General features: G+C 38.2%; 1 protein-coding gene across 1 annotated transcript in view; it reads left to right on the forward strand.

Annotated features, from left to right (window-relative positions):
• Positions 1 to 2,912: 2,912 nt before the first annotated feature.
• Positions 2,913 to 16,722, forward strand: part of TFB1M (transcription factor B1, mitochondrial) — a 56,877-nt gene continuing 43,067 nt past the window's right edge. The window contains exons 1-2 of the mRNA XM_004440703.3: positions 2,913 to 3,090; positions 5,572 to 5,723. Of these exons, the coding sequence (XP_004440760.1) occupies positions 2,958 to 3,090; positions 5,572 to 5,723 (285 nt within the window). The 5' untranslated portion in view covers positions 2,913 to 2,957. The remainder of the gene's footprint in view (positions 3,091 to 5,571; positions 5,724 to 16,722) is intronic.

Genomic DNA, 16,722 nt, shown 5'->3' on the forward strand with positions numbered 1-16,722 from the left:
ACTTCATTTGCTTCCAAGCTAATGAAGACAGACACAAGCAGACTTAATATGTAGCTTCCACGTTCCTGCAAGAGAAGGGCAAGCGACATAGCAAAAATTCTGAACAAAGATTTGGTGGTAGTTTGGATCCAAAAAACTGGTGAGAAAATTCAATCATTATGTGGCACACTACAGCACTGGTAAGCTGAACTTTAAAAAAAGCATTCTGGCTCCAGCCCCGTGACCTAGAGGTTAAGTTAAGCACACTCTGCTTTGGTGGTTCAGTTCCCGGGCACAGACCTACATCACTTGTTTGTGAGAGGCCACACTGTGGTGGCAGCTCATATTCAAAAAGAGGAAGATTGGCAACAGATGCTAGCTCAGGGTGAATCTGCCAAAGAATTCTGCTAGTCTGCATAAAGAGCAGTGATTTAACACCATACATCACTTGTATTGGTTTTGTAGCTTTATATATATTTATATTGTAATATATATTGTAATTGCATTTTAAATAGTCATTTGAAAACTATAAACTTAAGTTTATACCCAGATTCATATTCTATATATTTAAATAACATTATAAAATTAACATACATTAATTAAATAATTAACTTGAAAATAATTTAAGTTAATATTTGAGGGGCCACAGCCCATGTGATCAGAACTCAGAAAAGAAAGAACTCAGGTTGTCTTCTCTCTGTACTTCGCTATGTGACCCTGGGCAAGTCAAATGACCTCATCTCCCTCTATTTTTTCACAGTAAAATAAGGATAATAATCTTATCCACACAGGACCATTGTGAGGAGTAAATGAAACAATGAATATAACTGAATGAGTGCCTTCCCAGGTGTAGTATCTTGTGGAAAATAAGGGCTCCGAATCAAGAGTTTAGATTTTCAACCTACGTTTCTATGCCACCTTGTGCAAACTGCCTTAACGCCTTGGGAGTCACTTCCCAGTTTTCTAAAGCTGGGAGGTATGTCAAATTATCTCACAGTTCTTTCTAATACAGCTACAGCAGAAGGTGGTTGGGTTTTCTGCTGGGATTTCAATAGACTCCTCATTTCCATAGTATACCCACAGCTATTTGATTTTCCATTCACTTTATTTTATTTATTTATTTATTTTTTTGTGAGGAAGATCAGCCCTGAGCTAACATCCATGCTAATCCTCCTCTTTTTGCTGAGGAAGACTGGCTCTGAGCTAACATCTATTTCCAATCCTGCTCCTTTTTTTTTTTTCCCCCCAAAGCCCCAGTAGATAGTTGTATGTCATAGTTGCACAGCCTTCTAGTTGCTGTATGTGGGACGCGGCCTCAGCATGGCTGGAGAAGCAGTGCGTTGGTGGGCGCCCGGGATCCGAACCCAGGCCGCCAGTAGCAGAGTGCGCGCACTTAATGGCTAAGCCATGGGGCCGGCCCCCATTCACTTTATTTTAAACTTACTACTCTGAGAAATAAAAAATGTTATGATTCACTTGCGATCAGCGCAGCAATTTGCAAAAAACAGGGTTAGAAAAGCTAAATTCTTCCACCTATCAGAGAGATTTTAATATTTTTCTTTGCGTTGTTGTCTCTGGTCCAATGGAAAGACATAACTCAGATTTGAGTCTTCTCTGTACTTGGATGTAACCATTCTAGGCAAATCAGATGACCTCCATTGACCGCACTGCTTAAAAAAGCACGCTTTGACACAGACTTGTGGATTCAAATCCCGATTACAACACTTACTAGCTGTGCAGCCTAGGGCAAATTGCTGAACCGCTCTAAGCCTTTATCTTTTGTAACAATTAATGAGATAGTTATAAAGCACTCAGATGTGAAGCCTGATACTTTGGAAAAAGATCCATGAATGTTAGCTATTATTAGTACTGTCATGTTTATTTCCCTTCTGTTTCATCCTTAGCTTTCCAGATACTTCAAGGACAGGCTGCAATACGTGCAGCATGAAGGGGGAACAAGACAATTCTGGGACTGTAAACAGTGAGTGGCAACCAACACTCAATGCACAGGCAGATTAGTAGAAAAAGGAACCACCGTACATGTCAGGAAACAGATTGGATCTGGGTTCCACAATTTTCTAGCTTTGTGAATTTGATTGTTAGTGAAAGGTTCAAAAACAAATATTCGATACATACGAAAACACTTCTTAAAAGTCTAAAGTACTAAAAAAGGCGGCTTTTCTCATTGACTGGACACGTTTTGAAGGAGCAGAAGAGTTAGATCTTATTTCTGGCCCTTTCACTAACAAGCTGTACTGATATCGTCTAACCCCTCTGGGCCGCATTCACCCGCTGGATAATTATAGTAGTGACGGCCACCATTGATGGCTGGCTTACCAGATGCCATGCATTGCGCTTTATTTTGAATTTGCACACCAGGCGACCTCTCTCATTTAGTGCTCACAATTTTAAGGCAGACATTATGTCCATTAAACAGATGAAAACATTAAGGCTGAGAGAAGTTAGAAACCTGCCATGCGGCACCTGCAGTGCTGAGGTTCTAAAAACATCCAACCTTAAGAGAGAATTGTTAGCAACCAGTGGTTTTGTCACTAATCATCCACTTGCCCGCAACTATTCAGAAAGGGGCATTACGAACGTCGATCCGCCCAGACGACCACACCCCGGCTAGCTGCCGGGCTCCACCGAGCCTGGGATCCGCCCCTGCCCATTCCGGCCCCGCCCACCCACGAGAAGCCCCGCCCACCCACGAGAAGCCTCGGCCGCAGGGCTCCTCCAGCGCCCTCAAGCGCAGGAAGAAGCACGCACCCACCCTGCACCGCGCGTGGCGGGACGTAGCGCATGCGCTCTGGGTGCGCCCGGATTTCCTGTCCGCGCTCATCGCTTCCGTCGAGGTACATCCGACCAATGAGGTGGGCTCGGGGGCGGGCCGTAGCGCTCCCAGGCTCCACCCCCGCTGGGTCGGTGGGAGCGGCGGGCAGAGGCCCGCGTGAGCGCCGCACGTCCCTGCTGGGGTCATGGCTGCCTCCGGGAAGCTCGGCACCTTCCGTCTCCCGCCGTTGCCCACGATTCGAGAAATCATTAAGTTGTTCAGACTGCAAGCCGTGAAGCAGCTCTCCCAGAATTTTCTCCTGGACTTGAGGCTGACAGGTGGATGGCTTCTCAGTGCTCCCCAGAGGTGTCCCCCGCGTCCCTGGGGGCGTGGCCGGGGGTCTCGGGGTCAGGCCCAGGGGCGCAGCGGGCCTTCAGTCAGGTCCCTCCACCGCTTCGTACCAGACTCCGGAGTCGCGCAGCGCAGGGGACGCGCGGATGCCTCGTTGGCTCCGGAACCCCGCGCTCAGGGGCGTCTGCCGCGGCCTCGGGACGGCGGGTTGTGTAGACGCCGAGGGGACACCAGGGGAGGCAGGGTTCGAATCCCGGGGTGGTCGCCCTAGGACATAGACTGCACGTGCTGCCGAGATTGGCTTCTCCTGCAGTTTACAGTTATCAGAATTTAAGTTAGTGCAGGGATTTGTCAGTAACGGTCGAAAAAGTATCACTCGTAGGATTTATTTAAACGGTTTCTGTTGAGTCTAAGAAATCCTCGAAAGCGCACGTATTCCTTCGGTAAATACGTATTGAGCAAGCTTCTAGGTGCTAGGGCTGAAGATGCGCGATGGCAATGAACGAGGCAAAGTCTGTCCGCAGGGAGCTTCCGTTTAGCAAGTTGACGTTCCCACTCCTTATTGTGAGTCGCTTGTTATGGGGAAAAATTGATGCACACTAAGTTCACCAGCTTGAAACGCACAGTTTGATGGGTTTTGACGAATGTAGACGTTCATGTAACCACCACCCCCATGGTCTCTTGTAAAAGATGAGATCGCAAGAATAAGATGTATTACAGATACTAATACTAACTCACTGTTGGAGTACTTATCGTTTTTGAGGTTTTGATGTTTGGTTCTATTTGGCTGCTCTTCAGAAGCTGAAAAGATCAGTAAATCACACCCAGAAAGTTCACTTTCAGTTAAATCAAGCACAGTGCACGAAGTACTAGTAGGATCGTTTATTCTTGGGTGTGGAGCCTTTATGCTGCCAGTAGCAATATGACTTGGGGTAAAAGAGCTTAACTCAGCTTCAGTTTTCTCCCCAGTTAGATTTCTCCCACTACAAGAGCTTGGGTTACCCACCTCTAAAATTCTTTGGTTCTGGTAGTAACCAGAACCAGCCTTTTCTGCCAGTCATTAGCCACATTCTAGGTATTGAAAGCACCATTCTGAAATGGTGAAAATATAGGTCTTTTATGTTAAAAAAAATTCCTTTATGTACATTTTCTCATGTGAGCCTTTGTTCACCCTTGGTAGTAAATTCCAGAATTAGATGCTATTAGTCCTCCTCCTAGGTGAACAAAAGTCAGGGGAGATGAAGGTACTTGTCTGAGGTGAAAAGCTCAGGTGGGAGCAGAGCAAGATTGAAACCCCAGCTTAGAGAACTGACAGTGCCTCTTTGCTATTCATTTGTATTTGAATGTGCCTGGAAAGTTTGAGGGCAGAGCCACTGTCCTGCCAGCTGTCATAGCTCTCTTAAAAATGAGAATATTAAATTCACTCCCTAATGCCTGTGCTTGTTGTATAATCTCTGTTCCCTCCGAGAGGTATTGGCCTGTTGTTGGGGAAGGATTGGCTTTAGAATTGACCCTGGAGCCGAAGTCGCTTCTCTTCCATATGCTTTGTAGATAACTTTGCACAAATAAACCAATAGACAAGGACACTGAAAAGTTCATTGGGATAGTAGTTGTTAGCTAACGTATTGTAAGGATTTGTTGTGAAAAAACATGGAAAGCACTTAAAACAAATAGATGGCCACTGAATGGTAATTCCTTCCCTGCACCCATTAAAGGACAAAACTCTTTTTGGATGATTGACAGACTATTTTTGCCTTTAAGCCTACGAAGGTAGGTTATCGGTAACAGAAACAAAAATGAGACTTCGCAGTATCAGTGAACGCTGCCAAGAAGTACTGGTATGTTTTCAGTGACTAAATTTCCACAATCCCAGGAGGCCTGGTTGCTTGGATTTAAATCTCAGTCAGTAAGACCAGCCCATTGTATGTTTTTCCAGAAGTGATGATTGCTTGCAATGAATCCTCAGTAGTCTGCTTTTCCATGATTTCTTAAGGTCTGCTAATTTAAAGAAATTAATTAAAAAAAATAATTTTTCGTTATCAACTTAAATGTTTACAAAGCTTAAAAAACCTCCACTGCTACATTTCACTTTTTTCCTGAAAATGACCAAGGATCCAAATTTCTGCCTGTCCTGTGATCTAGAAACATGTTGCTTTTGCCATTGACTAGCTTTCTATAGGTAAAAATGGAGACTGCCAGCACTTTTTGCTTCTCAATTTTTAACTAACAGCATTGAAAATTCTGAATGTGAAACTAGTCTTGCTTTTGCAAATATTTGATGTTCAACAACTGTAGAGAAGTGGTGCATGCTTACAGTCAATTTCTCCTTAGGAATTGATTGGTTTGTCAGAGGAACCGATAGAAAATACAATTAGCTAAATTTAAGTTAAGGAAATTTGTCACGTTTAAATTCTGTACATTGAAATTTTCCAAGATAATCAAGATAACTAAAACTTGCTTTTCTCTAGATAAAATTGTAAGGAAAGCTGGCAATCTGACAGATGCTTACGTTTATGAAGTGGGTCCTGGGCCAGGGGGAATCACAAGATCCATTCTCAATGCGGGTATTGCTGAACTTCTGGTGGTTGAAAAGGATAGTCGATTTCTTCCTGGATTACAGGTAAGGTACTTAACGTGTCTTTCTTAGGAGACAGAAACCCAATTTAAATCTTTAGGCCACTATTCTTAAACCCCAGGGTATCCACGGATACATTGCTCCTCAAACTGCAGATTCCCTGGCTGCGTCCCAGAGATTTTGATTTCATAGTCTGGAGAGGTCTAGGAAGCTGCATTTCTAACAGGCATCCCCACATGGTCTGTTGACCACAGTTGAATAAACCTGCTTTATGCAGTAATGCTAAACAAATTAATTGTTTTGTGTGACCTTTTTTTTGTGTGTATGTGGAAGACTAGCCCTGAGCTAACATCCAATGCCACTCCTCCCCTTTTTTCTTGAAGAAGATTGGCCCTGAGCTAACATCTGTGCCCATCTTCCTCTACTTTATATGGGACGCCGCTACAGCATGGCTTGACAAGCGGTGCATCAGTGCGTGCCCGGGATCCGAACCTGTGAACCCTGGGCCGCTGAAATGGAGCGTGAGCACTTAACTGCTTGCGCCACCGGGCTGGCCCCTTGTGTGACCTTTTAAAAAAAATCTAATTGCTATACGTGTCATGGCCCATTCCTTCAAAAATAAGTAAAGATAAATAATGCCAATAATGAATCAGTTGTTGGCATGACTTCTGGGAACTTCATGTAGGTTCAGAAAATCATTTCTATAAGCAAAAGATGAGAAGACATGCTTCATTGAGAGAGACTTAATTATTAAGCTTAGGCGTTCATTTAAGAGAATTTAAGTGAAGGAGTGAAGCTGTACCACTTACAGATTTAAGATGAAATTTGAATGCAATGATACATGTATCTTTAAAACAGTAAGTACTGTTATATGAGAAATATTTGAAGTAACTGGAGAAGAGAAGCCTTGTGTGAAGGAATTCATAGCTGCCTATCAGGGATTGGCAGTGGAGAGGATAAGTTTGCTTTGATTTTCTTAGGGAAAGAATTAAAGCAAATAGGTGGGAATTGAGGGAGGCAGATGTGGATTTAAAATAAGAAGGGACTTATATTTTTAATACGTTAGCAAACAGTGGAACAGATTATATCATGGATCTTGTAAAGGGAATTCTTCATAGGGGGCACTTAATGACTTAAGGGCTTTTGTTTGATTTCTCCGTAATTCTAAAACTTTAAAGGAGCCCTTAGCCTTTGGCTCAGATGAGTAACAATTTATTAGGTGAGTCCAACAGATTAATAAAATTATCCACATTATTACTTTCATACAAGAGGACAAATTGGTTTAAAATTAGTACATTCTAATACTTGTGTATATATTAATGGAAAAATGTTTAATTTCTGTCAGAACAGTTTGAGAAAATATGTTTGAAAATCTAGGGCTTTGTGTACATTCATCTGATTTTTTTTAGAAACGCAGTGTTTTTTTTTTTCATTATTTTGCTATATCCAATTTTTATGCTTTAAAAATTATATAATATTTAATTTTATCTAATTTTGCCTGTCTTTATTGACAGAACTGGTTTCAGATATATAACTTTATTTTGAGATTATATGGTGCATATTGCTTGATCAAATGTAGAATTTAACAGTGATTTTTGCTTTGAACCATTCTCTTCTTTTAAGAACTGTATCTCAGTTGGAGGTGGAAGTGGGCATGTTGTTATTTTGGTGAGATCGTGAGATGATAAAAAGAAACTGAATAACACTGTGTAATTCCCTTCAGGTTTATTCGTCTAGCCTTTTCTGAACACAAGGAATACTCATCTGACTTTTTCACCCTTAAAGAGACTTTTTACACTCAATCTCACCGTCTGTTATGTGTAATTCTGTCTCATTAGGCAAAGAGGTGAATCAAATTTCTGTTCATCCCTATCTTAATTTACATATACTCTTGTCTGATCTCAACTAAAGATCTTTGAAGACAGACTGTTCAAAAGACAACTGTACCCTTCTCTCCTCAACAGCCCTCCTCCCCAGGTCCCTGCACTCCTAACCCCCTGCCTTGTTTTATTTGTCTCATTAGATTTATCGTCATTTCACACTATGGATATGTTCTTCTTATTTGTTTGTTGTCAGTCTCATACTTCTGAAATGTAAGTGCCATGAGAGTAGAGATTTTTGTCTGTTTTGTTCCCTGGTGTATCTCTACCGTATATAAGAGTGCCTAGTACATATTAGGTATTCAGTAATGTCTCCCATGGGAAATAAAAAGGTTGTCTGTCTGTCTATCTAATTAGCTGACTAAATGTGTCATTTAATAGTGAAAATGAATAATTGTGTAGCATTGATTATCAAAAAGTTTAGTGCTCTCTTTTCTAAATATGAAGGTTAATTTCAAGGTAAATTACCCTGCAAGAAATGTATATTTGACTTCTTATCTATTTCTGTAGAAGAAGCAAAATTAATTCTTAATGTCTTATATGCAGGAAAGGAATTTGCCTTAAAAAGAAATGTTGGGTACTAAAATATCAAATAGACTTCATTTTCACATAAAGAATGTTACAATGTGTAAAACCACTTTCTTTTAGAGGTAGAAAATTAATCATAAAACTGGGTAAAGGCAGAAGGAGAGTGATCTGTTTTAAGGATTCCATTTTAGTGATGTCTAAGCTAATAGAATTACTTTTTAAAGAAATTATAATAATTTATAAAATGTCTTCTAGCTGAAAGTGTGTTATTTGTAGTTTAATTCAATTATCATGAGGCATTTTAGGGGAAAAAAAATACAGTGATAACATACAGGTTTCACTGTCAGCATGTTGTAAAGAACGCACATCTGATACGTGAAAGCATCACAGTGTAGTTTTATGGTAGGGAACACAGACTTCAGTGTTCAACTGCCTGAATTTAACTTCAGGCTCCATCATTTACTATGTGTGTGACCTTGGGCGGGTAAATGTATCTCTCTGTGCCTCAGTTTGCTCAGAGGGCTGTTATGAGGATTAAATGAATGCTTCATACTTAGTGCACACTCAATACAATTTTCAATATAAGTCATCCATTAAATCACTATCCCCATGCCTTGGGCACCTCTGGTAATTAAGGATTGATCAGGAGTCTGCTAATCTGGAGAGAGGTATAGGAGAAAAGTAATGTTATTCTAGAAAATCCCCAGTGCTAGGAGAACATTGGGGCTTTCTCCAACTCACCAAACTAGCATGGGACATCTAGGGTTTCTTTCTTTTAATGTTGTAGTGTTCTCTCGTGGTTGTGCATTTCTAGATTTTTTTTTGTTTATTATTTTTTGGTTGTTCATTGTTACATTTTTATGGCTGGGTAGATTCTCTGTGCTTTGGAGAGGAATGAGATTTCTTGACACCTCAGGGAGCTTCAGGTCTTGATAAGTTCTATCATAAGTAATGTGTTCTTCACATAAGCAGTCTGGAGTCTTCATTTTTTTTTGTTTGTTTTAAAGATTTCATATATTAATAACAATAACTGATATTTATGGAGACTTGACTGCACTAACTTCTTTGTTTTACAGCTTTATTGAGGTATAATTGATGTTCAGTAAACTGCACATATTAAAAGTATATAAATTACTGAGTTTTGAGAAATGTATAATCACATGAAACCATCATCACAATCAAGATAATGAACATCCATCACCTGCAAGATTCCTCATGTTCCTTTACAGTTCAGCCGTCTCCTCCCCTTCCCTATCCTCAGACAACCATCTGTCACTATAGATTATTTTCCATTTTTTAGAATTTTACATAAATGGAATCATACAGCTTATACTCTTTTTGTCTGATGTCTCTTACTGAGCGTTATTATTTTGAGATTCATCCATGTTGAAGTGTTTATCAGTAATTTGTTCCTTTTTATTGCTGGCTAGTATTCCATTGTATGGATATACTAAATTTATAAATCCATTCACCAGTTGGTGGACTTCGGGTTGTTTCCATTTTTGGCTATTACAGGTAAAGTTGTGAGCATTGACATGGCAAATTTTGTATGAATATATACTTTTATTTCTCTTGAGTAAAGAACTGGATGTGGAATGTCTAGGTCCTATTGTAGGTGTATGTTACACTTTTTGTGAAACTACCAAACTGTTTTACCGTTTAACATCCCCACCAGTTGTGCATGAGAGTTCCAACTGCTCCACGTGCTTGCTTACACTTGGTAGGGTCAGTCTTTTTAATTTTAACCATCCAGGTGAGTATGTAGTGGTAGCCTATTGTGGTTTTTATTTGCATTTCCCTGATGAATAATGATATTGGACATATTTTCATGTGCTTATTTGCCATCTGTGTTTCTTCTTTGGGGAATTGTGCAAATATTTTGAGCATTTTTTTAGTTGGGTTTTAGTTGGGTTTTTTTGTTTTATTATTGAATTATAAGAGATCTTTATATAGTTTATATACAGGTACTTGGTCAGATACATGTTTTGCAATGCTTTCTCCTCGGATGTGACTTACCTTTTTATTTTCTTAGACAATTAACAGTGTCTTTTGAAGAGCAAAAAGTTAGTTTTTATGAAGTACAATTTATTAATTTTTTTCCTTTTAAATTTGATGCTTTTTATTTTAAAAATAATTACCGAAACTAAGAATTTCTCCTGTGTTTTCTTCTAGATGTTTTCTAGTTTTAGCTTTTATGTGTAGGTCTTTGATAAGTTTTGAGTTAACTTTTGTATATGGTGTGAGGTAAGGGTAGAAGTTCATTTTTTTGCACAATTTGTTGAAAATATTATCTTTTCCTTCTAGAAATGCCTTGGAACTGTTGTCAAAAATCAATTAATCTTATATGTGTTGGTCTATTTCTGGACTTCCAATTCTGTTCCATTGATCTATAGGTCACCAGTACCAACCTGTATTGATTACTGTAGCTTTATAGCAAGATATGAGAGCCGGTAATGAAGTCTTCCAACCTTGTTCTTGTTTTTCAGAATTGTTTTGGCTGTTCCAGGTCCTTTGGGTTTCCATATAGTTTTAAAATCAGATTGTCAATTTCCTTTTTTTAAAAAAAAGCCTGATGGTGTTTTGATTGGGATTGGAATAAAACTATAGATCACTTTGGGGATAATTAGCATCTTAATTATATAGTCTTCTATAAACATGGTATAGCTCTCCATTTATTTAGATTTTCTCTGATTTCTCTGAGCAGTAGTTTATAGTTCTAAGTATACAAGTCTTGTGCATCTTTTGTCAGATTTACCCCATTTCATATTTTTTGATGCTGTTGTACACAGTATTGGTTTTTAATTTCAATTTCCAGTTGTTTGTTGCTACTGTGTAGCAATACCATTTATTTTTGGATGTTGACTTTGTATCCTGTAACCTAAATGCTCACTTATTAGTGGCTATTTTGTATAAAGACAGTTTTACCTCCTCCATTCCAATCTATTTGGGTCTATTTCTTCCTCTTGTCTTACTGCACTGGCTAGGACCTCCAGTACAATGTGAATAGAAGTGGTGGGAGTAGACATCCTTGCCTGTCCCTGATCTCAGGAGGAAAGTATTCAGACTTGCGCCATTGAGTATGATGTTAGTTGTAAGTTTTTCCTAGATCTCCTTCTTTGGGCTGAGGAGGGACCCTTCTGTTCCTGGTTTGCTGAGAGGTCTTGTTTTTCTTTTTTTTAATAATGAATGGATGTTGGTTTTGCAAAAATACTTTTTCTGAGCTTATTGAGATAATCATATGGCTTTTCTTTTTTGGTTTGTTGATATGGTGAATTATATTGATTTTTCTAATGGTAAACCAACCATCTGTAGAAACTGTAGTGATAGTATCGCCCTCATTCCTGATATTGGTGATTTGCATGTCTCTCTTTTTTTCCTGATGAGTCTGGCTGCATACAGATTAGTCGACTTTATTGATCTGTTGTCATCCTTATCTTTGCTTGTCTATCTTTTTACTCTGGCTTTTTTTAAAGATTTCCTCTTTATCACTGGTTTAGAGCAATTTATTATGATGTGCCTGGGTGTCATTTTCATCATGTTTCTCGTTCGTGGGGCTCTTTAGCTTCTTGGATCTGCAGGTTTTCCTGTGCTTCCTGTTGTCCAATGTAGGAAAATTGTTGTTTCATCTATTTTGTCCATTGTTCATTTGTTTAAGGCAGAAGAGGATATCTGTTCCCTTGTATTCCATCTTGGCCTGAGTAAGAACAAGGATTCTTAACCGTTATGTGTTTATTTCATGGAATTTTGGAGATAGTAAGTCATTGATTATTGTTAGTATTGCCTCTGGGTTTCATACGAGGTAAACACAGTGATTATTTCTACTTGATAGGCAAAGTGGAAAGTTCATGGGATTGAGAATCAAATAGGCTGGTGTTCACATCACACACGTGGCACTGAACTGGCTTTGTGACCTTGAGCTTGCTGTTGAACCATTTTTAGCTTCAGCTTCTTATCTGCAGCATGGTAATAACAGTTATCTTTGTGGTTATTGCAAGGACAGATAGAAATTTATGTGAAGAGATGGGCATATCGCCAGTAGCCAAGAAATGGTTGCTATTATAATTATTCCTGTTCCCCATCATCTTATAAAGGGACTAAAGTAATTTAGTCATCCTGGCAAAGGAGCTATTTTTAATCAGAGATAATAAAAATTTGAAATTCTTTTATCTTTATCAAAATCTAAAAAAGGAAGACTGCCTGACTTGCTGTTGTGACATGATTACATGCTTTAGTGTAACTTATTGATATAGATATAACCGTAGTTAATCATAAGACAGACAGAACTCAACAAATAAGCAAAAGTTGGCTTACAGCCAAAGTGATTTTCTTGTCCACTACAAATTAGAAGTATAGAGATCAGTGCTAGAAGCAGACCCACTCACAGCAGCAAGAAGTAACAGTTATTACTGTGGCGGAAAAGCTATAAAAAGCAAATATAAAAACTGAGAAAAGCACAGTAGTAAAAGATCGTAACCATTGAGGCCATTACTCTACAGGCAACCATGACCCAAGTCATCAAGAAAAGGGTGAAATTGGGTTCATTGTTTTTGGCTTAAGGAAGAGAATTGTGCAATATAGTTTAGAAAGATTTCCATCTGCAAGTTTCTTTTTATGTTAACACTTAAAGGAGTAAACATTGGTTGAATAGAAAATTTACTAAATCAAACATCTAATTCCTTGCTGAGGCCGAGTAAATGGGTTTCTCGTTTACACGTTCTGGGCCTGTTTAAAAAGCAAGGCAAGCTGAGTTTTTGAAATCATGCTGTAATCCTCACCCTAAAAAAAGTCTATTGTAACATTGTCTTAAATTTCTTTAGTATAATAGTATTATCTTTTCTGTGTATTCTATATAAGAATAAAAATTTTATTTTTCACCTAATATTTTCCATATTATAGATTCTTTCTTTCTCATAATTTGCTTGACAGTTTTGCCCAGCCCTTATTTCAACAGTGTTTGGGTTTCTACTATATGGCAAGTCAGGAAGAAGGTAATATCACTGGGCTGTGTAATTAATGCTTAGCCCACTGTATAGTGTTGGCTTCCGTGAGCCCCTCACCATGAGAAGGTGGCATAAAACATATGAAATGACTATTTGGTATAGTTTTTTGCTCTCGAGGAATTTATAATTGTGCATAAGTTCCAAGAATTGCATAAATTCTTTCCTCATCAAATTAGATAACCAACAAACTCCCTAGATGGACGACAGTTACTTGCCCCTCACAGAAAAGCATTCACTAAGACCTTGACTTATTAGAGAGAAATTTTTAAGTGACCATGTGAACAATACTTCTTCATTTGTTTTCTCACATTTATTAAAGGCATTCTCCATTATTTTGTTCCATATACCCTTTAGAAAACGTATTTAATACCAGAAAAAAACATTTTATGTCTTGGAGTCTTGGTATAATTACTTCCAAAAGAAAGTAGGAATTATATAACTCAGTATGTTGATTGTGAGAGCTAACATCTCTAGGATTGTTAGCTCTTAAGCTTTACATATATGCTTCTCCTTTTCATGGTTTGGTTTTCTATTTCTTCTTTTATAGCCTTATTTAATGAATGCCTTTTACTCTAAGCTTACTTAGTCTCATTTTAGAAGAATATAGGATTGAAAACTAAAATAAAAATGATAGAACAATTTAAGAGTGTCTGTAAAAGTACTCATTGGGCTGTAATCAAGGGTCTGCATTCATAGTCGGCTGTGCCTTTGAGCACATTATGGGGTAACATCTCCAGGGTTTTGAAGCGTAGTGCACAGTGTTCTTCTTGAAGGGCTATAATAGTGATCTTTGCCGCTCCTCCACCATGCCCCAATAGCATTATGATAATAAAAACATTTTTCTCTATTAGTGGTTGGTTAGAAAGTCCTTCTGTGTCATTGCTGAACATCATTAGGTGTTTAAATGGCTGTTGTCTGTAATCATACCATCATTTCAGTTTGTGTAGCACATTTTTCCCACATAATTGCTTGAAGGCCTTCACATAAAGCTGTGAACACCAGCATTCATTCATTCTGCAGTGGGGAGTTGGAAAGGGGAAGATCAAGCTAAAATAGTCATGGAAGAGGTAGACCTTTTAAAGGATGGGAGGATTTGGTTTGTCATTGACTGAGACTTAAGCCTGAAGGAGAATCCAAAAGAAATATGATAGAAGTGCAACTTTAAACCTAGGAAAGGAAGGTGAATGTGTATTATATCTATTTTCTGGTATGCAGCTGTGTGTGTCAATGTGGAAAAAATTAACATTTCAAATGTGGTTGAGTTATCAGAGCATGTAAATTAATGCCAAAGAGCCAAGTTTACATTATTTTGTTTTGTTTTACTTAATTACTAATTACATAATTACTTTCTATATATTGAGATCATGAAACATAAGCTTTTAGTTCTGCCTATTTGTTTTTGGTATCCTAATTTGTTTTGTTTTAATTATGTGAATCATAATTATAGAAAAAATTCTAATGTTCTTCATTGACAGTAAATGCTATCATTAAATACACAGTTTTTATACAGTAACAGCCTGTCCCATGGAGAGCTATCTCCTTTTTTATTTATAGTATATTGAGGTTATTATGTTTTCTTAGATTTATTGTCTGGAACTCATCAGATTAAGTCTTAGCAAATCATGGTAATTTAAAATAATCCGTAAATACATTAATATCATAGGTGTGCAATTATTTTTGCTAAACTACCATGGCTAAACATATCAAACTAGATGATTCTCAAACTTAAAATGTTTAGCCTCTTACCAATATAGGCATTTCAGCTATGTATTTCTGAAATATTACTTGTATAATTCTGCCTGATTTATCAGTGAAATAAATCTTTGCAAGTTTATTTCCTTACAAATTTTGGGAGCCCAAAATCTCAAGGACTAGGAGTGGAAGTTTCCAGCTTCGTAGAAAACTGAATGCCATTTGGTCATTTATTTATTCACTCATTCATCAAATATATATGAAGCACCTACTGTGAATTATTGTAACTGCAGGGGACATGAGGTAGATGGAGACAGGTGCTGCCCTTAAGGAGCCTGCCTTGTTACAGGGAAGGAACCCTGTATATACACAATTGTGCTACAGTGTGTTGTAAGTGCTATAAAGAAGCATGTGCAAGGCACAGTGTGGACCCACAGGCGGGGGTAATCTACAAACTGGGTGCCTTGGTCCAGTGGCTCCTCTCTGGCTTATGTGATGTTTCTTTCATCCTTCCTGTCGGTTGCCTGAGTTAGGCAAGGAGAGAGTTAGGAGAGAAAATCAGCTTTAATTGAGGAGCAATTTAAAGGCAGGACCAAGGGGTGCTCAGGGCAAAAGTTCCCTGAGTTGGTTGCAGCCAAGACTCTCTGAGCTCCCTTAGCTGAGACTTATTGTGGGAAGGGGGTCACCTCTTCCTTTTAATTACTTTAGTAGTGATGTTTGTTCTCACTGATTATATTTACTCCTGCATTTTAAACTTTATAAGCTCAGAGACTGCATCTGTTTTTTTTTTTTTTTACCAAGGACTTCAAGAATCAAGTTTGTGTTGGGTACAGGGGCACTTAACATAGTACACATTTTGGGATGGCTTAGCTATACGGCTCTTTTTAGCTACGTGCCAGCATTTGAGTACTGTGAGAGCATTTCTTAAGATATGGTGCTGAGGTGGATAAAATGAAGGGAAAAAATAACAAAGGAAAGGGTGCTTTTTTTTTCTTTTTTACTCAGAAAGACTGGAGGAAAGCAAATGGTTGGAAGGTAGAAATAGCTGGAAGGTAGCTATTGTTAAAACATGCAGGATAATTCATTAGGTTGAAAGTGCCTGTGGATCAAGAAATGTTAAGATTAGGGATACTCTAGTCAGATTGAGTGTCTCAGAACGCCACCTACAGCCTGGGAATGACAAATGACTTTCTCCTTGGTTTGAATCTACCCATAGATTACATTAAAGATCTTGGTAATATGTAGAATCTTTTGTATATATTTAGGCTATAAAGATTTAGTTGAATTAAGCTCGTCTTTCATATGATTTACTCCTAATTAATTCTCAGTTTTTCATTGTAATGTCCTTAGTCTCTAATTTAAAAACTTATAGATAGGAGTTGAGTTTTGCTAAATCTATATAGAAATACAAGTCATTCTCAAAGGAGCCAAGAACATACAATGGGGAAAAGAAAGTCTCTTCAACAAATGGTGTTGGGAAAACTGGATAGGCACATGCAAAAAAATGAAAGTAGACCCTTACCTTACACCATGCACAAAAATTACCTCCAAATGGTTTAAAGACTTGAATGTAAGACCTGAAACTATGAAACTTCTAGAAGAAAACATAGGCAGTACGCTCTTTGACATCGGTCTTAGCAACATCTTTTCAAACACCACATCTGACCGGGCAAGAGAAACAATAGAAAAAATAAACAAATGGGACTACATCAAACTAAAAAGCTTCTGCACAGCAAAGGAAACCATCAACAAAACGAAAAGACAACCTAACAATTGGGAGAAGATATTTGCAAACCATACATCTGATAAGGGCTTAATCTCCAAAATATACAAAGAACTCATGCATCTCAACAACAAAAAAACTACCAACCCAATTAAAAAATGGGCAAAAGACCTGAACAGACATTTCTCCAAAGAAGATATACAGATGGCCAACAGACACAT

The sequence above is a fragment of the Ceratotherium simum genome, chromosome 38 (genome assembly GCF_057802395.1).
Source record: "Ceratotherium simum simum isolate JZ-2026a chromosome 38, ASM5780239v1, whole genome shotgun sequence".
Taxonomy (NCBI): domain Eukaryota; kingdom Metazoa; phylum Chordata; class Mammalia; order Perissodactyla; family Rhinocerotidae; genus Ceratotherium; species Ceratotherium simum.